This window comes from Ciconia boyciana, chromosome 17, assembly GCF_034638445.1.
Source record: "Ciconia boyciana chromosome 17, ASM3463844v1, whole genome shotgun sequence".
Taxonomy (NCBI): domain Eukaryota; kingdom Metazoa; phylum Chordata; class Aves; order Ciconiiformes; family Ciconiidae; genus Ciconia; species Ciconia boyciana.
In genome coordinates this window covers 6,961,735-6,976,759 of record NC_132950.1, presented here as the reverse complement: position 1 = coordinate 6,976,759, position 15,025 = coordinate 6,961,735, and the positions used below count along the sequence as shown (strand labels likewise).

At 52.6% G+C, this 15,025-nt stretch overlaps 1 protein-coding gene across 1 annotated transcript in view; it reads left to right on the top strand.

Annotated features, from left to right (window-relative positions):
* Positions 1-14,367, top strand: part of RTN4RL1 (reticulon 4 receptor like 1) — a 30,975-nt gene extending 16,608 nt beyond the window's left edge. The window contains exon 2 of the mRNA XM_072882239.1: positions 13,004-14,367. Coding sequence (XP_072738340.1) covers positions 13,004-14,367 — 1,364 coding nt within the window. The remainder of the gene's footprint in view (positions 1-13,003) is intronic.
* The last annotated feature ends 658 nt before the right edge of the window (positions 14,368-15,025 follow it).

Here is a 15,025-nt window from a genome sequence, read left to right as displayed (position 1 = left end):
TAGCCAGAATCAGGTAGGATGAAAGGCTTTGTCTGACAAGGCATTTCAAAGCATCTGGAAGCCTCCGGAGAAGATGTGGCCACTTGGACAGGGAAACAGAGCCCCTCAGTTTTAATGAGCATTTCAGTTGCCTTCCTTTATCCTTCTGCCAAGATCTTCCCTTCCCCCCCCCCCCGCTAAAAAAACCCGATTTCTGCTGTTTGCGATTTGTTTTAACATTGCAAAACGTGCATTTAAGCAACACGACATGAGGAGGCCGAGGGTAAAACGTCCCTGTCACTCCATACAGCCTGGCCTGTTGCTTCTCGCCATAAATACCTCCCCACTATGGCTGGCCCCGGCCATTGCGGCTGCTGCCAGATTGGCACCATGTGCCTGCAGCCAGGACCCTGGCACCGGGACCCTGGCACCGGTGCAGCCACAGCCCCTTAGTCCTCAGTGACAGTGCTGGGAAGGGCAGCGGGGCCAGGGGAAAAGCGGCCGCTCCCCCCAGCCTCCCCCAGCCCCTTTTCCAGGAGCTGAGCCGTCCATCAGAGATGCTCCTTTGGGGACGGGTTGTGTGTTTTAGGAACAGCCCGGCTGAGCATCAGTGAGCAGCGCTGCATTCCCAAAGGTTGCGTCCGGTCCCCCCCAGCCCAGTTTGCATGACCTGCCCAGTCCCAGAAGGATGCTGGCAAACTGGGAGGGGGAGGAAAGGATGCTTGCTCACCTTGCAGGGAGCAGGATTGCTTTCAAAGGCAGATGGCAGTGCTCAAAGCAAACTCTTAATGCACACTGTGAGCCCGTGGGCACAATCCCCACGGCCATCCCACGTTCCCCTGCTTCTGCTGACTCAGCAGCTCCAAAAAAAATGGGTGTCGCTGCCCCTGCAGCCGGACAATGCGCCCAGCGCATCCCCCCAGCCCTTCCCCAGCTCCTTCCACAGCGCAGCCAGGTCGGATGCTCTCACTGCTTGGCCATACCCCACTTCTCTCCAGCTCGCAGTATTTCTCCACAGCAGTATCCCTATTTTGGGCTGTGGGCTCCAGCCCATCCATCCCCAGCAGGAACATCTGCTCCTGGAGAGGCTTGGGTACACCGGTGTGGAGGTGCACACCTGCCAGCCTGCGGTACACCCCTCTTCGGATGCAGCTGTAGGTTTTTTCCTTACATTTCTGGCTCATCCGCCTCATCCTCGGACAGTCTTGGGGGATGGACTGGCGAGGGTCCGATGCCCGACTTGTCCATCCCACTGCTAGCACAGACAAACGCTGGTGTGGGTGGCTTTACACCAATGCATGTCTCGCGCTCACCGTTATTACCTAGCGGAGAAGGGATCATAACAGGATTTGTAACGACTTACTGAGAAACGGGCTCTGATTAGCTTGATGGGAAGCAATGGGCATCACGCGAGGGATGTTGGCAGCTGCCGGCAGCAGGGCAGGGCTCCAAAAAGTGGAGGGTGAAGGAGGCCAGCCCCCCCCGCATCCCCCCGCTGCAGCAGCCAGGCCGTGAGGGTTGTGCCGTGCACTGAACAGGAGCCCTGCCAGTCACGAGGAAAGTGAGGATATTGGCTTTGAGTTTTTAATTGGCTCCTAAAGCAGTAGGAAATCGCCGGAGCCAGCGGAGGGGCAGGACTGCAGAGCCAGCGTGGTCTCCTCTTTGCCCCCTTACACATTTAGGGGGGCTTTGGCGGCTCAGGCAGCACCTCCCTGCCCGTACGCTCCCCTCCAGCCCCTCCATGTGCTCACGCGTGGCCCCATGCTGCGGTGACAGCCCAGCCTCCGCAGTGGCCGCAAGTCACAGTCGCTGCAAGCATTGCCTCAATTCCCATACACCCCCTTCGGTCCATGAATACTTTTCCTGCCCCTCCACTCCATGCGCAGAAACATTGTCCTCCTTCCCCACCAGTTACAAACCACCCAAATAATACACCCAGTTTGGGGCCGGGGTCACATCCCCTTCCCCAGCCCCCCGCCTGCCCTGGGTGCAGAGCGGGTACCACTTCTCAGCCTCTTTCAGCATCTCCTGTTCCCTCCCCAGCCCCTGCAATGATTTACCATCTCCCCGTCTCCCCTTTCTGCTGCGACTGGATCACATGTGGGCTATAATTAATAGAAATTAGACTGTTGAGACCTTGCAGCCCCCATCCCATAATTACTTGGCCTTGCTGCATTCGAGGCACAGAGATCGGCAGCAAGCTTGCAAGCCACCAGCAATGGCAACGCATCCCGTTAACAAGCTATTTTTATTAAGCTTTTAATGCAGGCACGTGCATGGCGCTGGGGGATGTGCAGCATCTCCACTAAGTCCGCTCCCGGGGGGATGCACGGGGGGATATTTTGGGATGAAATGCCGGCATCGGAGCTAGACAAAGCAGGATATTAGCAAAGTGCCGTGTCCCGACCACGTTCATCGCCCACACATTAACTCCCGGCAGCCAATCGCTCCAGACGCCCGCTGTCCAACCATACAGATTTCAGGGGCTTGCCAAAGCGTTGATGCTTAGTGAGCGGTGACCCCCTCCTGGTCCTCAGCTCTCTCACATCCCCCCGCGCCCCGAGAGCCGCACGGGAGCGTAACGATGCCCGACATCTGACTGGGTACGCAGCATCTCCCCACCGGCTCATTAAACCTCCTAACGGCCCCCGTGTGAGGCGCGGGTCGGCCCCGGATGATGGGCAGAGGAGCGGAGGAGCGCAGCTATTCACACTGCTCTGCTTTTATCGCTGTGCTTTTTGCGAGCCAGTAAAAAGTTCAGCGTGAAGCACAGGACCGGTCTCTGAAAGGCAGCTGCACTCACGACCCAGCGTGCCGGCACACGTCTCCGGTGGGGATGGGGTTTTGCCGGTGTCTGCGATGCTCACTTGGCTGCTGACCCGCAGGGACGTTCACTTGGAGGGTGCATGGCATCACGCACCCACCCTGAGAGGAGACCAAGGGCCTGGGGAAAGGTGCTGCTGCCCATTTCGGGTGCGGAAGAGAGACCTGAGGCTGCGGGCTGGGCTCCAAATGACGCCATTGCTTCTTTTTTTTTTTTCTGTGGGAAGAAAAATGTGACAGAGACGGTGGCTTTGATGCCCGCCCGTCAGTCTCCTTCCCCCCTGCTGCAGGCAGAATGATGTGCCGCTGAATGGGGAAGAAGGTACATGACAGGCTCCAATTTGCCCTCTTCTCCACCAAACACAAGGACATCCAGTAAATCTGAAATGCAGAAAGACTGAAAAAGGATGAAAGGGAGCCTATGCGGTATGGTATGTAATTGGCTTGTGGATCTCAGTGGCACAGGACACTGCTGGGGTCGGGACCTCAGCAGGATTACACGTTTATAGAGCTAATTCTCTCCCTATTAGCCATGCTAGCATAGAAACACCGCAGAAGAGCCCTTCACCTCCCTGTTTCAGGCCGTCATCCACTCCCTGCTCCATCCAGGTAACGATCTGTCCGGGCCAGTCCATCCAGTGTATCCCTGGTTTTCTGCAGCCTCTGGTTTTTGCATCTCCTGTGGACATGGGCTGGATGGCAGGGCAGCCGAGCGTGCACCGAGAGCCCGGGCAGCTGTCACTTTGCTCTTCCGCCTCACATTTGCTCTGTTCTGGCTGTATTTCTGATCCTAAAGAAACTCTTTGTAGGTCCCAGCCAGCTGCTGGCAGGGAAATGAGCTGGTGAATCTGCTTTCCCTACACATGAGCTTGTTCAGCATTTGATACCGATCTGGCTGGTGCTCATCTGGGGTGGGTTTTGTCATTTCATCTGCAATTGTTTTGCTGGAAAGCACCTCGGAGGGTTCGGTTCGCTAGCTAGCTGGCTGTTTTAGAAAGGACACCATCCTTATTACTCTTGTGAATGAGCTACTTTGCATTTCTGTGAATGGGAAGGAAAACTTGTCACCTCAGGACAAAAAGGGAGTGGAAGTATCTGATGATCCCCTGAGAGCCTCAGACAATCCACTAAGCTCAAGTCATCCTCCTGTATTTCTCTCTCCTCGGGGGCAATTGGAATTATTAGTCTCTTCTCAAGGACCTCAAGATGTCTCTGTCCTTTGCCAATTCCCGTCTTCGCTGCAGGCTGGTGGCGTGTCCCTCCGGAGCCCTGTCCTGCGCCGGGGACCAGCAGAGGATGCCTGGTGCCTGCTGGGGGTCAGGACGGCAGCACCGGGAATCGGTGAAGCCCCCAGCTGTGCCTGAAATCCTGCAGTATCTGTGCATGCTGTGCTCGGGCTGTCCCCCGGGCCACGCCATCCTCTCCCAGAGGAGCGGGAGCATCGCGGTGTCCATCGACACCTCCAGCTGCAGCAGGACCCAAGGACTCGACTCATCCATCTGTGAAGCCAGACGTGCCGTTTCCCTCCGGCGTGCCTCCGCTCCAGGAAGGTCCCAGTGGCTTTTGAGACGCTGGTCCATCACGTGCAATAGGATGAGGCGCAGGGGCACAATAAACCCTCCGGCAGCAGGGCAAGGAGAATCAGGAAAAGAAGATGATCTCTTCTCCCTGGCATCCAGTGATAGGATGCATGGGAATGGTTCAAAGCTGCACCGGGGGGGTTTAGACTGGATATTATGAAGCATTTCTTTACCGAGAGGGTGGTCAAACACTGGAGCAGGCTTCCTAGCGAGGTGGTCGATGCCCCAAGCCTGTCAGTGTTTAAGAGGCATTTGGACAATGCCCTTAGTAACATGCTTTAACTTTTGGTCAGCCCTGAAGTGGTCAGGCAGTTGGACTAGATGATCGGTGTAGGTCCCTTCCAACTAAAATATTCTATTCTATTTTATTCTATTCTATTCTATTCTATTTGATTCGATTCGATTCGATTCGATTCGATTCGATTCTATTCGATTCTATTCGATTCTATTCTAAAGATTTACCTCCAACCCCAAGCAAGCAGCAGCCCAGCCTCTGATTTAGCTAATCTTCTCCCAAACACTGGCTTTTAGGCTCTGCACTGAGGTACTGGGTTTGTGCCCCGTGCCTGCAGCTGTAGGACCAGCAGCATCCGACCGCAGCTGTACTCCAAGGGCATCGCTGCAGTGGAAGGCGTACTGCAAACTGGGGTTAAGCAGAGCAGATTACACGGGGAAAACCCACTCTACACTCCATTTCTGCATATGTTAGTCCTGAAACAAGCATTTAAATTAAACAAGTTTCTATAGCCGAGTTTCCAATCCCACAGCCACTTCCACCATTGGCCTCCTTTTTTTCTCCCCTTTTTCTTTAGCTGGAGTAGAGGGAGGAGGAGATGCAGACAGAGAGAGGAGTGCTAATTAAACAGGGAGTTCCACATTAGGGTACAAATCCTCTGGACCAGCACAAACCCTGCCAATTTCTGTATTTATTTATTATTTTTTCAGTACAGTTGTAATTTCCAGTGGTGCCTCCGGCACCGGGAGAGAGTTCAGGGGCTGCTCTCGGAGAGGATTAGCGCGCTGGAAGCATTATTACTTTCCTTCGCTGTGAATTCAGGAGTGATTCCCTGATGGCTGCACTCTATATAGAAGTGAATCGGTGCTAATTTGTTTTTGAGGATCACACATCCACCAACATGTGAAAGACAATCCTGCCTCTCGATGTATATTTCGAGTCAGTGCTACAGCAAACAACGGAAAATAAGCAAGCAAAGGAAGCCAGACCTCCCTTGCCCGGAAAGCCAGAGCTGGAAAAGAACAGACTTTAATCCTTTTTTTATGCTGATGTGAGTTGGTGCTGCATCTTTCCAGGAGTGTTTTGGGTTTTGGCTGCGCTGCCCGTGGCGATGGGCAGCGGGGGCTTGGGCATCCCTCGCACGGAAAGCCTCAGGGACGTTGCATCGGACGGGATGTTAAAGAGACTGAGCATAGAAAGCTCCGTTTTGTTTTTTTTTTTTTTCTTTTAAATCATCCTCGAGTTTAACTGCAAGAGAGGAATAAATTAACTAATGGAATCTGTAATGACGGAGGGGCCGGGCACCTGGCGGGAGAGCAGCCGCCCCGCCACCCATCGCTCCTCTCTCTTTATTTGTGTGATTCAGAGGGACGCGGTCCATGGGGAGATATCAGAGCTGGCTGAAATGGAAGACAAAGCTATTGTTTCAAACAGAGTTATTGATTTTTACATTATTACACTATGAAATTTATGGTCTGGTTTCAAACTGCAATAGGAGTTAATGACCACCATCCAGAAACTTCCAGGTGACCTTGGCCTCGACTTTGGTGGAGGAAGGTGAATAGCTCCAGATACCGGGTCAGCAAATGTAAAATGAACTTGCAGCACTCTAAAGGACTTGATTTTGGGGTGGTCTCTGCCCTGAGCTTTAGCTCACAGCAAACTCCAAGCTGGTTGACAGCAGTGATGGAGGGGGGGAAATTGGACCTTCTCAGCTCCAGACAGCTGAGAAGGTTAAGCTTCTCAGCTGTTAAGCAACATTTTGCTCCTCTTGAAGGACCATGATGTCCTCAGAGCTCCTGAGCACAGTTCTCCATCCTCAACCACCCGCCCGGCGCAGCCTGGCTGACCAAGGGTTTGCTCCAGTCAGTCACCACTGGAGAAATGCAAACCAGGGGGCTCCGGGATGGCTGAGAAGCACCTGGGAGAGGAGGAAACACAGCCCGGAGCAAGAGAAACCCCGTAAGAGGGGAGAGCAATGGGCAGCACCCGCAAAGCAGGCAGCTGCCTGCAAAGGGCATGGCCCGTTCCCGGTGCCGGCTGGCTCTCCCATCCCAACTACGCAAAGAAGTTTTGCTTTTTAACGCTGGGGCTACCAAAGTGGGGTCAGGAGGGAGTCCAGTTAACAGATGAGATACTGGTGCTACGGAAGGGTTCGTAGGGGCTGCAGCACTCCTCAGTCTAAAGCCTTTTCCTGGCTTTTCTTTACAAGGTACCTCCCAATGCATCTTTTGGCACCAGCCTCTTCCCAAAGCTTTCCTTAGCAATATTCCTTCCAAATTTCCTTGTATGCTTCTTCCTCTGGGAACAGTCTTTCCACTTGCCAGCAAAGAAACGCAATTTCCAGCTGCTGGAGAAGGATTTTTTCTTGTAGTACCTTCTCCCTGGAACATCCCTGACGCTGCACCCCGAGCTAAAGTCGTGTGAAGCCAGTAGCCTCCAAGCTCATCTTCTGCCTCGGAGGTCATAATTGCCATTAAATCACAGCTTGCCTAACCAAATTATGCAAAACCGAAATTATCTCCAATGATTTTTATGTTGCTGAAATGTTCCAGAACTGCCGGGGTGATGACTGGGGGATTGGGAGCAGCTGTCACTCCATCAGAAACCATAACTCCAAACAGCTGGGATCTGTCAGTTATTTATGACACGGTTCACGAAAAAAAAAAAAAAAGATGAAGGTGGATGGGTGGTTGCCACTCTCCGGCTGAAAGGCAGCTCGTGCAGAAAGCAAAGCCCCATGTCCTGGCGCTGGGCGCTGCAGCCGATGCTGTGGGGAGCGAACCCACCGAGGATGCTCCTGCTGCCGAGCGCTGCAGGGCTGCAGGGCAGCACCTGAAGGGCTTTGCAGAGAGGCTGAAAGCAAGCTGGGGAATTTAGTCTTCATGACAGTCAGGATGGGCCTGTTTGTTTTATCCTCTGTGTTGCAAAAAAAAAAAAAAAAGAAAAAAAAAGAGGAAAAAAAATATTACGCAGCTACTAAGCACAGGTCTGACACCGCTTTGTCAAACCGTCCCAGATCTGAAGTTTCACTCTTGGCTCGCGCCCAGTTGCCATCGCTGCTCCGGCCTTGCCTTTCATCGTCCTTCACTTGGCAGATGAAATTGTGAACATTTGAGGCTTCTTTTTCTCCCTAAACAGTTTCTGTTTAGGAAACTCTCTATGGCGGTGCGAACGTCCCGTTCTGAGTTAGTTCCCAAGTTTCAAAGTATCTTTTCCCCCGGGGATCGTAGTTGTGTCTCTGTGCTCCAGTTCATTCGGGGTGGATTTAGAAAGCATCCTTTGATAGATCCAGGGTGTGAACGGGGCAGGAAAATCTCTCTCTGGAGCTCCTTGACAGCGAGGTGGTGGTGTTACACCAGGTGTGAATTTGGCCTCAGAAGAGGGTGAATGATGAGTAAGCTTCTGCCTTTTTGATAATGCCGGCTGTGAGCAGAAGCCAGATGCTTTGTCCCCACTTGTAGCTCGTTCTGGTTAAGTATTATTATTTATATTATGTAGTAGCTATACATAGTGTTTTATGGCAGTAAAGATACATAAATCAGCAACCAGAAGACGAGGGCTTTGCTCTAAAGAGCTTATAAATCTAACAGCTTGAGCAGCACCGGTAATGGACACAGTAAGCAGGCAGTCAAGTTGCATGTAGACATGAGCTAAGATAGGTCTCCCAAAGCAGATGGCGGTTTAGGAGAGATTTGAAAGAGAAGCAACCTGCTCCATCCTCAAGACCAGATCCTGCCGGAGAATTAGACGGGCCGTGACCCATATAACTTGCCTGGGTGGAGAGGTGAAAGCGTCCGTCTGAGAAAAGCAGCTCGCAAAGAGGGAACGGGCAGGGGGTGGCGAGGGCTCGTGGCAGGGCTGCCTTTTGGGGGGCTCTGCAGGCGCATCCCCTTGGGGCTGGAGCGTCTGTTCTTGTCCTAAGTGATTTCTTCCCCTTGAGCCTGAAGACTCCTAATGATAATAAGTGGCATTACATCTTCCTAAATAAACCAAGGCTCTGCCTTGCTCCCTTTGGGGGTCGGTCTCTTCTCCCAGGTCACAAGGGATAGGACGAGAGGAAATGGCCTCAAGTTGCGCCAGGGGAGGTTTAGACTGGATATTAGGAAATTTGACTTCACTGAAAGGGTTATCAAGCATTGGGACAGGCTGCCCAGGGAAGTGGTTGTGTCACCACCCCTGGAGGTATTTAAAAGCCGTTTGGATGAGGTGCTTAGGGACATGGTGTAGCGGTGGGCTTGGTAGTGTTGGGTTTACGGTTGGACTCGATGATCTTAAGGGTCTTTTCCAGCCTATACGATTCTGTGATTCTGTGAGATACAGTAAAGCGTTAAAAGCCTTAAAATGCAAGAAAACTGCCGGCACAGGTACCCCCTGCTCTCTGGATCGAGCAGTGCCGTGGGGACAGGCTGCCTGCAGAGCAGAGCCGAGGCCAGCGTCCCTGCCACGGTGGCAGAGAAGTGCTCCAACCCTTTGAACCTTCCCCCCCTGATCCTGGGTATCAAACCAGCCTTTTTTAAAAAATTTCTTCCTGTGCTGGCACTGGCCCGGGAAGAACCAGGTCTGGGCTGGAGAGAGATGTGCTGTGTCTGGCCGAGCACGCTGGCTCCGGGCGTCTGCATTCTTCTGGCCGCTTTCAGCTCTTGCACAAATTGAGGCTTCACGCTAAATGCATTACGCTGTATAACAATTAATCCCATGCTACATATAGAAAGTCCTTACTCATCAATAATGCATGCGGGAGGAGTGATTTTCACTCTCAGTAATAAGGCTAAGACAATGGAAACAAGCAGGTAATGGAGAACATTTATAATGATGTTAATCTAATAATGAGTCTAATGCTGTTAAAAGTAAGACTGCAAACTGGACGCATCCAAAGATAAATTATTTCAAGCATTCATTAACTGATGTCTAATTAATGCCCAATTAGAGAGATGCTACATGGGAAATGGTTTGGACAGTTGGACGAATTCATTCCAATCACTGAAACCTCAGTCAAAAGCAGAAGGCGGCAGAAGGACACGGCAAGCAGAAGCCGGGGTGACACAGCGCATCAGTGGGAGAAAGCCAGGATATAAACACCCCCTTGCTGGTTTTATCTGTGTCAGCAGGGCTTTGTTGTTATTCACTTCACTGGCAGGTTTCCGTAGGATTTTTCCGTGCCGCTTTTGAAGCTCTCCCTCCCTGGTGAGCTCCGACACACGTGCTGGTGACCCTCCATCTGCCTCGCAGCCTTTACAAGATGAAGTCAAAAGGGCTGTGTCAGGAATAACGAGTTCAACAAGTTAGGCAGGGTCTAACTCTCACGGGAGCCGGGCTGGGACCTCTGGGAAGCTCCCACCAGTGCTTTCCAGCCTGGGAAGCCCAGCGAGACCCAAGTGCTCCCGGCTGTCTCGTCGCGGTGGGCTCAGCTGCTGGCCATCACGATGCCGGCGTTACCAGCCTCAGGAGCTTCATGGCGCCATGACCACAGCCTCCTTGTTTCTAGCGGGTCTCATACCTGGATCTAAACTGTGACCAAGCCCAGGACATTCCAGGAGCAGCTTCTCACAGCACCAGGCAATCGGCAGGTTTTATGGGCTTGGAGGGAAAGCATCCTTGATGAGACCACGTGCCCATAGTGCATCCACACGTTTCCTCTTTCCAAGTCTTGCCTGCCTAATTATTATTTTTTCTAAGCATCCATTCTGTTTCCCCATTCTCCTTACCCCCAAGTTGCAGCACATAGGTAGAAAGACATCCCTGGTTTTTCTTCCTACCAGCCTACTCTTGGGAAGCCGAGAACCAGAAACACCCCAGCCTATCCCCGCCACCATCCACGACTGCGGGAGTCACATCGCCCTCTCCATAGGAACTCCAGCCATTAACTCACAAACGCCTGTTAATTAAAGAGATGGACTCAGTTCCCTCCGACCTTCACCTCTGGAGTTATCCCTGCAGGCAGGGAGCCATTAAACACCGCTCTCCCTTTCGGCAGGAGCCTCTACCTTGGCCGTGCTCCAGGGAGACCCAAGCTGCCTTCGTCCATCGCCGCACATTGCTAACAGCCGCCTGTCATCACCATCCCTATACGTGAAATCGTGTATGCTCCGAGATCCCTGCCCGGCTCCACCTCCCGTCAGTAATCCCATTAGCCTGGCAACTGTCATGTCACGGAAGAGCGCATAAAACTGTTGTTTGGAAGCAATATGTAATCTTCCAACCTGCTGCTTATAGCTGGGAGATGGTTTATTGATTCAGACCCTTGTGATTTGGTATTTGCAATAACAGACTCCGCATGTGGGAGATCGTCACAGCGCTTGTGCCTGGCAGGATTTTACTGATAAACATAAGACCTACAGAAGGCTTCGTACTTCAGTGTCACCGAGGTAAGACGGGGAACGTGAAGCCGTCCCACCTTGGCGAAGCACATCCGCGGGTACAAAACCCAGCAGAATGTATCTGCAAATGTAGCTTTATCTTTACCATCATTATCTGGCACTCAGATAATCACAATATCCCCAGGATACCGCTGTTTCCCAGGCTGTGCTTGCACAGCGAGTTGCAGCGAGGGCTCCTGTTTTGGCAGGGAGCGCTCAATAGTCAGCACCAGCATGATGCTCCCACCAGCACAGCCCCTCTCTCATCACAAAGGCACGACAGCAAAGCCAAAATGGTACGGCGGTGACTTGGAGAACGTTCCTTTTCCTACACAGCCGTAGGAGTTGTCGCAAATTAAACGTTCCTGACTTACAGCCCCTTTCTGGCAGTGGCGCAGGAATGAGACATCCCTCCTGGTAGCCGATGCTTAATTTCTGAAGGGCAGTGCCTGGAAGAAGTCCCCCCTTCTCATCACAGCCAAGGCTTGGTTCAATGCTTTGGCTGGCGATGCTATTTTTTTTTTTATTAACAGCCCAGTCAGAGATGACTGCCTCTTACTGGTGATTTATGGAGAGTCTGAATAACCCAGTTTATCTCAAAATGCGACAACTTTGCCTTGAAAGGATGGGTCCAGATGGACGGGTCACCTGCTGTTAACTATACTGTAATAGATCTCCATACCAGGCAAAAGGCAACGGTATATATTTCAAACACGGCAACGGAGTTATATTTCAAACACAATTAATAAGAAAACAGTGAGGGTTTTTTTGCCTCCCACTTGTATTCAGCTGTAGGCACTGAAAAGAGGGACTGTAAAAGCCCAAGGGGTCCAGGCTCATGGACTAGCTCGTGATAATGACATGGAGTAATTAGAGATGAACTCCACTTCCACTCTCGTTTTTCAGATTATTACAAGCCGAGTGCAAGGCGAGGACTCGTGGGCAGGATGGCACCGGCAGCTGTACGCTGCTCCGATGTTACTCCTTTCCCCTGTAAAGTCCAGAGGCAGAATTCATTAGACATGAGCAAATTTTGCGTGTAAGAGGAAAAAGCCAAATCTAGGAGGAAAATCTGAATGAGAAATGACAAGTCTGGTGCAATGAGTCTGAAAAGCCACTCGGTGCAGAAGGAATAGCCTGAAAGCAAGCCTGGTGCGAGGAGTGGGAGCGAGACGGGAACGGGGCGGCGAAACCGGCACTCGGAGAGCTGAGCAGAGGGAGGGGATGATTACTGCCTTGCTCACCGCTGCTTCTCTGCAGCGAGAAAGCCCCGGTCACAAGCACATACTGTAGCATTAGAGGATGCAATATGCTTTGCCACAGGACATCCATTTAAAAATATGTCTGAGCATCCCACTTCCAAACAGAGTTTTCAGCTCAGCCTTTTCCACCAACTGCTGACAACATATTTTCCTGCAAATCACTTGGTTTTCAGGGTGGATGGTGGCGTCTAACAACTGTAGTAAAAAGAGATGGTGGGGATGGGTCTGTGGCTTTGGGGGAGCTGGGTGTGCTGTGCAGATGCGCTGCACGTGTGTGATTTTAGGTGATTCGCTGGGAATTACTAAAGCTTTTCCTCTCCGACATGTAAGCGCGGGTGATTTAAGAGATGCATTTCAGGAGGGGTGGACACCTATGAGGGTTTGCATCTCCTCTGTTTGCTCTCACACATTTGCACAACTGCCTTTCCCCTGACTGCGCTGCCTGCCTGCAGGCAAAGGACTTTGCTGCCTGCATGGGTAGCGTGAATTCCCCCAAGAAAGTTTCTCCTGCATGGCTGGGGCTGGGAGCGCAACCACCTGCCTGTTGCAGGCAGGGCGAGGAGGCAGGGAGTACTCCATACATCACGTTTAAACTACCGTGGGTGATGAGCCCACTCATCACAGCCGCGCGGGTAATTCACGAGCAGAGAGGAGGGCTGAGTTAATTGGGGGTGTTTTTCACCCGGAATAGTCCCCGTGGCAGCAATGGCGGGGCGGGGGGTGCCCGAGTTCCCGCTGACACCACTCTCCCCTCTCTCCGCACAGGGGGGTTTGCAGAGCTGCTCCTGGTGCTGCTGGGGCTGAAGGTGCCCGGCACCCTGGGCTGCCCCACCGACTGCGTGTGCTACCCGTCCCCGATGACCGTCAGCTGCCAGGCTCACAACTTCGTCACCATCCCCGAGGGCATCCCCGAGGACAGCGAGAGGATCTTCCTCCAGAACAACCAGATCACCTTGCTGCTGCGGGGCCACTTCAGCCCCTCCATGGTCACCCTCTGGATCTACTCCAACAACATCACCTTCATCGACCCCAACACCTTCGATGGGTTCGTCAACCTGGAAGAGCTGGACCTGGGGGACAACCGCTACTTAAGGGCTTTAGCTGCAGACACTTTCCAAGGGCTGGTGAAACTCCACGCCTTGTATCTGTACAAGTGTGGGCTGAGCTCCCTCCCCAGTGGGATATTTGGTGGCCTCCACAACCTGCAATACCTTTACCTGCAAGACAACCACATCGAGTTCCTTCAGGATGATATTTTTGTTGACTTGGTTAACCTCAGCCATCTTTTTCTCCATGGAAACAAGCTCTGGAGCCTCCATCAGAACACGTTCAGGGGACTAATAAACCTGGATCGGCTGCTCATCCATCAAAATCAGCTGCAGTGGATTCACAGGCGGGCTTTTCATGACCTCCGAAGATTGACCACCCTTTTCCTGTTCAATAACAGCCTCTCGGAGCTGCAGGGGGACTGCCTGGCCCACCTGGGAGCCCTGGAGTTTCTCAGGCTGAACGGGAACCCGTGGAGCTGTGATTGCAAAGCCCGTTCGCTCTGGGAATGGCTGCACAGGTTCAGAGGCTCCAGCTCCAGCGTCATCTGCGAGTCCCCCGAGCAGATGCACGGCAAGGACCTCAAGGTGCTAAGAGCAGAAGACTTTAGGAACTGTTCGGGGTCCGAGTCGCTCCATCAGATAAAAACACATACTTTCTCCACAGCAGACAGAGGAGCCTCCAAAACCCACCACCCTCACCACTCCTCCAAGGAGAAGGGGAAGGAGAGAGGGGCCGAGAACAGTTTGCACAGCAGCCAGCCCGCCGCCCCCCCCGGCTCCCGGCCGGGCTATCGCAAACCCGGCAAGAACTGCACCAGCCACAAAAGCCGTAACCGAACCTCTAAACCGGTATCCTTGGGGCCGCGGAAAAACGGGCAGGAGGTTCCAGACTATGTGCCTGATTATCAGCACAAATTCAGTTTCGGGGTGATGCCAACGCTCCCCCCAAAACGCAAGGGTAAGTGTACCCGGCGGATGCCCATCCGCCCCCCCAGCGGGGTCCAGCAGGCAGCCGGCTGCTCGGGGCTCAGGGCATCGCTCCTGGTTTTTATGATGGTGTTAGCGGCCGTCATACGCTGAGCCCCCGGCTGCGGACGGAGCGAATCTGTACTGCCACCAATCTACAAAGGACCAGAGTTTCTTTTCTTCTTCTTTTTTTGTACGTGGCGAGCATTGGTCTGGCGAAGGGAAGAACGTTGTCTCGGCTTCTGACGGTCTCTCCGTGCCTGGCCGGGCTGCCAACGTGGACTGTGCGAACGCAGCGGGAGCAGATTAAAAGGCATTATCACACCTTGTCACAAACAGCCTAACCGAGCACCTACAACAAAAAAAGCCAACCTTACAAAAACCCAGATAACAGGGATGGTAGCCAATTCGTCGGTGACAACAACCGGACAAATGGACTGTATCCATGCTCTTGTGAAATCCCGTTCATTTGAGAGCGCTCTGAGTGACCCCTCCAATTACCGAAAGGAACATAATTGCTGTAAAAACGATGACCAATTAAGCCTACACTGTTTCTCTGAAAGCGAGTGCAAGGACACTGATACCGATGTAATAAGGACATTGGTTCTCCCACGTTTTAGCCCTTTTGGCTCCAAACCCAGAGGCCAAAGTTGGCTAGGAATCTCTTAGAAGACAATCTCAAACCCCTGAATATCTCAGGCATTACAGCAGAACAGGGCTTGCCTGCTGGGCTTGGAGTAGCCAACAACCAAAGGAAAGACTGATTAGAGGT